The sequence below is a fragment of the Suricata suricatta genome, chromosome 14, assembly GCF_006229205.1.
Source record: "Suricata suricatta isolate VVHF042 chromosome 14, meerkat_22Aug2017_6uvM2_HiC, whole genome shotgun sequence".
In the NCBI taxonomy this organism is placed as follows: Eukaryota; Metazoa; Chordata; class Mammalia; order Carnivora; family Herpestidae; genus Suricata; species Suricata suricatta.
Window position 1 is genome coordinate 8,492,288 of NC_043713.1, and position 6,281 is coordinate 8,498,568.

General features: G+C 41.9%; 1 protein-coding gene across 1 annotated transcript in view; it reads left to right on the top strand.

The window, feature by feature from the left end:
• Positions 1–6,281, top strand: part of TMX3 (thioredoxin related transmembrane protein 3) — a 37,022-nt gene that overhangs the window by 21,453 nt on the left and 9,288 nt on the right. The window contains exons 9-13 of the mRNA XM_029921537.1: positions 759–825; positions 2,310–2,408; positions 4,578–4,635; positions 4,825–4,878; positions 5,643–5,699. Of these exons, the coding sequence (XP_029777397.1) occupies positions 759–825; positions 2,310–2,408; positions 4,578–4,635; positions 4,825–4,878; positions 5,643–5,699 (335 nt within the window). The remainder of the gene's footprint in view (positions 1–758; positions 826–2,309; positions 2,409–4,577; positions 4,636–4,824; positions 4,879–5,642; positions 5,700–6,281) is intronic.

A 6,281-nucleotide genomic window follows, 5' to 3' on the forward strand; every position in this document is an offset into this window, starting at 1 on the left:
ATTCTGTGTTCCCTGAGGCATGTCGTCCCCCTTTTCTGTATTTCCAGAACAGCCATCTTTATTTTTACTTTGTGACTGCTATTTTCATTTTATTAGTTATCAATTGAATAGTTGTTGTTACTTTACATTATTACCACATCGTGTAATAATCCTGTGTGGCATTCCCAAATTATGTCTGTTCTGCATGGATAGATTTCTCTACTATTCGGACTATTTTGAAATAACTACAGCATTCCTTCTGGAAGAATTTCTTATTAATTGCCATCATAGGTTCCCCTGTATAAAGCCAGTTTACAGTTTAAGCCTGCTCTTGCATTTGGTGATAGACCTAATTGTCCTCACTCTGTGGTGAGGTGGGGACTCGGGGGCCCTGACTTGCGGAGGAGAAAGCCCGGCTCCCCAGGATGGCAGTGGGCAGATGGCGGGGAGGGACCCCATCTGCCGGCTGCCATGTTACCTCAGCCAGGCTCCCCCCGCCCAGAGCGCGGCCCCTGCGCTTCCCGTGGTGGCGCCACGTCTGTCATCAGCTCTGGGAATATTCCACGGTTCTCACGGCAGCAAACGGCCCTGTGGCTGGGGGTGTAGGAAGAGATGCCGACCGCATCTAAGCTTGGGACTGACTGCTCTTTAACTGCTTGCATCAGTGTCGTTACTGTTGTGGGTTTTCCCTTGGCGTCTTGCAAAACTTTTGAAATTCTAGCTGCTGATTCAAGAATTTGTGTCATGTTGAAAGTTGTTTGTGCGTCTTGTCTTCGCAGTATGTGACCCTGAAGGAGATGCCCGCTGTGCTTGTTTTCAAAGACGAGACTTACTTTGTTTACGATGGTAAGTCCCAACGTTTTAACTGATACCAAACATTTTAAAACTAAATCACCGTGTCTCTTCTAGGACTTAGGTGCTGATGAAAGAATAGGTACAGACAACTGCTCTTACATCTCCCTTAGCTGAGTGACTGACAGATTTTTCCTGCCCTTCAACCTTACTTTTTCCATCTCATGTGCTTTCTGGGTCTTGTCTACAATGAATTTTTTTTTTGGTCTAGTCATTTGTGTTTTGAGCAATTTCTGTGCGTTTCTTTTCTTTTTTAACATTTATTTTCAAGAGAGAGCAGAGGAAGGGCAGAGAGAGAGGGAGACACAGAATCCAAAGCAGGCTTCAGGCTCTGAGCTGTCTGCACAGAGCCCGACACAGGGCTTGAACTCACAAACCCTGAGATCATGCCTGAGCTGAAGTCGGACGCTTAACAGACTGAGCCACCCAGGCGCCCAGGAACAGTTTTTCTGATGAGTTTCAGATGCATCACTTTGTATGATCTTTAGAACCTTTGCTTCTGACCTAGAGTGAAGATTGTGGTCCGGTAATCAAACCTACTTTTATGTTTATTTTTCTGATTCTTAATCCAAATCCATCTGTATTTCCAGATTTGCATTATGTCACTTATTTTATAGGTTTGACAACTTGAAAGTGTTTTGCTTAGCAATTCAAGTGACAGAAAAAGCACATCTTTTAAGAAATCATTAAAATCCAGTCTTCAACCAAACATGTTGGTGTTGGTAGGCTTTTACATCAGTTTATCATGCAGTTATAATAATTGTTCACAATTACTTCAGAATTCTATTTCTAATCAGGACATAACATTTCTCTTATGTTATAAATGCTTTCTCTCTGCTTAGCAGGGAAAGTAGTTGATGTTGGAAAAAGATCAAAATACTATGGCTTTATATGTATACTGTGTTAATTTTACTGTGAGAAAGATTTTAAACTGAGGTAGAAATGTCATAAAATAGAAAAGAGTAAAAAAACAAAAAATGTAATAAAAAAAACCATACTGCCACGAGTCCGGAATGACGGTCAGCCCAGGATGACCATTCGGTGGGAGTCTGAGCCTTCTTTTCATCGTTCTGTCCGTTTGTTTCAGACTTCATGTTTTACAGAGTCACAGTTATGTTGTAATACTGTTTTGCAACCTGCTTTGCCACTTAATTACTAATTTTTTTAAAATCTTTAAATAGTCTTTCTCAAATATACCATAACTATTTAAATTATTTTCTGTTTAGGGTATTTCACTTATTTCCTTTATTCTTATTTATCTTTTGTTGTTTTTAATGATGCTGTGATCAAGAATTGCTTTGTGCGTTAACCTTTTGTACATCTCATTGTTTGGTTAGAATAGACTCTTAAAATGCAATTTATGAATTCAAGGTTATTATTCTATGGCAAGGCATTTTCTGTATATCGCGAGGTTAGACGCTATAAGAATTTTCAAGTCATATTTGCCTATAACTTACGAGCTTTGTTTTATCTTTAAGAGTACGAGGATGGGGACCTGTCGTCTTGGATCAACAGGGAGAGGTTCCAGAACTATCTCACCGTGGACGGCTTCCTGTTGTATGAGCTTGGAGACACGGGTAACAGGCATATACACAACTCCCCCTCAGTCTGCACAGTTTTTCCTTATTGGTTACTTTAATTTGATTTTGTAGGAAATGAATTTTAAGCTCTGTTTCATAATTTCATTCCTTTGTAAGACCTGAATGCCAGTTCCACTTTATGAGAATATAGATTAATATTAACAAAGAACAAACATTGCATTGGGATCAAAGGTCAGTTAGAAAAGGTTTACCAGTTAGAACTCATGGTGACGGGGAAAACCGAGCCTGGGTAATAAAATGAGAAAAAAACCCAGGAAGCTATCCTTGGAGCCTGGTTCTGTACTAGGAGTTGGACTACAACTTATCAGCACCCACTAAGGCCTGCTTTTACTTGTCAGGAGAATATGGGGACCGCATTGGCGTGGTTCTCAAAGTTGCATGTTTGGAAATGACCAGCAGAGTAAACCTATTTATAGATGCAGAAATGAGAGCCTATCAGGAGCTGCCTGTAGGTCCCAGGTAGATGCAGACTCTCAGGGAAGCTAACCATGTAAGTTACGGGAGGAAGTGTGTGTCAGTTTACATTGAATTACAAATGAGAAATAAAGTATGGAGATTATTGCCGCATTTGTCTTCATTTATAGTTTCATTGATGAGTGGGATGGAAGTATAGATTAGTTTAAAAAAAACGGGAAAATTTTACTCAAGGATTCAGTTTTTTTATATGAGTAGTGTGCACAGAGTTTCCTCTTGATGATTTCCTGCTTTTGATTCTGATTAAGAATACACATCAGAACTGTTCTGACAGGTTCTCGTGTTATTTCCTGACTCTTGCGATATTTGTTCTGGCTCCTGAGTCTACCCTTCCATGTTCTGGGTCTGGGGACCTTCCTGACTTTGCTTCTCCTCACAGCAGGAGGGGCGTGCGCTCACTCAGTGTTGGAGGTGGATGTGGACCCTGTCAAAGATGTGGTTTGCTTCTGGATTCTGTCAGGCCCTGTGAAGGGAGGAACGGAGAGGATAGGAATTCAGCTGAGGGGGTTAACGCCTCTTCTCCCAGATTACTTTGGAAGGAAGTTGGCTCTGGAATGTTCCTCTTTTGTGTCAAGCATGCTTGTCCTTGTCCAGCCGTGCTGCTGCAGCTTGGCCCCTGCTCCTGGTCCCCCCCCCGCCACTCTCCAAGGAGCACGAGGGATCCTGGCTCTCGTCCTGGTGGCAGCGGGTCCCTGAGTCTCCTGTCACCTCTCGCTCTGGTCTCCCTCACTCTCTCCTCTCTGGCCACCCTGACTTCCTAGTTTCCTGCAAAGCCTGTGCACCCTGGACCAGGGCACCTTCACTCCTGGAAATGTGTAGTTAATTCGTGTTTATCCATCAACCTCAGACCAGACATTGCTTCTTAACAGCATCTTTTCTGGTCCCCGCAGACTACCCATTTACTCGGGAGCACTCTTGTAGCTTCCTGTTCCTTTCCTTCAGAACCTTCTCGTTGTTGGCCTGACGGTGTTGGTCTGTCATAAATGATCTCTGTATGGTACTGTTATGGTCCCTGCTAGACTGCTGTCCAGGGGTGCAGGGCTGTGCCTGTGTGTGGCCATCACCGTGTGGGTAACTCCCTCAGCTACCAAATGGCAGTGCTTCACCGCTGTTCCCCCCACGCCCCGCCCCGGCCCAGAGCAGAGCAGACACGCCGGATGGCAGCGTCCGGTCTTCTGACGCCCGGCCCAGGCTCTGCTCCTTATGTCCCGCCGTCCTGGCCTCTGGAGGGTAGTGGAGATGAATGTTGTGTCCAGCGTTAGGTAGATCGGAGTCCAGAAGGTTCTGACCCATGCGTGGGACTGGAGGGAATAGCATGTGAACGTCATTCCCTTGTTACGTGTCATTCTTTTAGAGCTATGTTAATTGGTAATAAATTTCTTTTATCAACATTTCTTAATGTCTTTTGACAAAATACTTTAAGTTTAGTGAGTTTGTGAGTTGTGTGAAAACAAGGCAGTTTGAGTATATAAGTTGTTAGTTACTGTTGCTTACAGTTGGGGGCTGGGAGGGAGCATGTCACTCGGAGTTGACCGTGCACGGATTCATTCTACTGCGCATAGCAATTGGGATCATTGGAGTTAAACTCTAGAAGCCATTTGCTAATCCCCGATTCACATCTACAGTAATAACGAAAAGCTTTGAATTTAGATATGCCATTCTTCGTTTCAGGAAAGCTGGTGGCAATTGCAGTTATTGATGAGAAAAATACATCAAACGAACACACCAGGTATAGTGTCTTCAAGTAGTTTTAAGCTTCAAATACCTTCTCCTTCAAACTCCGCGTGGCTCCAGGTAAACTTGACACCGTTTCTTACTTTTCCTGCACTGCTGCAGGTAAGGCAGCAGATACTGTAACTGAAAAGTCATAACATATTTTCACACTGCAGAGATGAAATACTCATGTGTTCCTTCACAGGTTAAAGTCGATTATTCAGGAAGTTGCTAGAGATTACAGAGACCAGTTCCACAGGTGGGTGCTTGCATTCAGGAACATTCCTTTATCTTGGCTTAATTGTGTTTTGTTGTATAGTACGGCAAAAGTAGTGCTCTTTCCTACTTTCAAAGGTGAGTCAAGACACTGAAGCGGACTAGATAGTATGTTGCATTTCAGTAGAATTGTTTGGACTTATTTGTTGATACACATCATGTAAGTGAAAAAGAAACTTTGATTTGTCATTTGTAGCATACTTGCTTCTTGATAGGATTTGGGATATATTTGTGGTTCGGGTGTATGGACTTGTAAGTGATCTTTTGCTTTGTGTTAATCATTGTATTTGTTGCTACCATAAGAGACGTTCATTTTATAAGTCTGTTATATTTATTTATTTTCCCCTTTTTATTCAGAATCTTCTAGTGAAGTATAAGTGATATGTATTTATATTTCTCCTGGTATGAGCATTTATAGTCCTTTTTAGAATAAGTGGGTAATTTTTCTTAGAACATATTTTAGTTAGAAAAGCTTATACTGCCGTGCATGTTAAATATGTAGAGAGTAGAAATGTCTTAGGACTTGTTTAATTTTGCTCATGTGTCTTTGTATCTCTGAAACCAGTAGAATTCATACTCTTTTCTACACTTATTTTATGTGATTTATGTTTAATGTTTTCAGTGTGCATTACATGCTTACCAAGCCCTAAAGTTCAGTTCTTGGTACATATTTACCTTATTTTGTATCTAATATTTCTCTCTCTCTCTCTCTCTCTCTCTCTTTTTCTTTTGGTTGTTGTTGGTTAGACATTTTCAGTTTGGCCATATGGATGGAAATGACTATATAAACACTTTGCTCATGGAGTAAGTAAAGTTCTAAATGATTTTCCTATCAATTCTGTCAGTTTTTAAATTTCTGTTTCTGAGAAACAAAAGGACGACTCGCTGGAAAAAAGCAAACTTCCGTATATGCTGATGCAGACATTCTCCCCTCAAATATCTTACGTTAGTTCTTTCTTGTTTTCTTACTTTCGTTTTTAATCTAAATCTGAAACTCACTAAGCTTCACTAATTGCACTATATTAAAAGTATACTTTGGGGCGCCTGCATGGCTCAGTCAGTTAAGCATCGACTCTTGGTTTCAGCACAGGTCACGGTCTCACAGTTTCATGACGCTGAGCCCCATGTCGGGCTCTGCGCTGATAGCACAGAGCGTATTGGGACTCTCTCTGCCCCCCCCCCCCCCCCCCCCCCCCCCCGCATGCGTTGTGTGTGCGCATGTGCACCGTCTGAGATAGACACTGACAAAATCCGTTCCCCAGCTCCACGTTAATCAGTTACAGTACTTTGGAAAGAAAGTGTTCAAAAACCTCTAGCTTTTGTCGTTGCTGTTTAACACACACCTTAATTTCAGTTTTAATAAGTAAATGTAATTTAAGTAAGCAC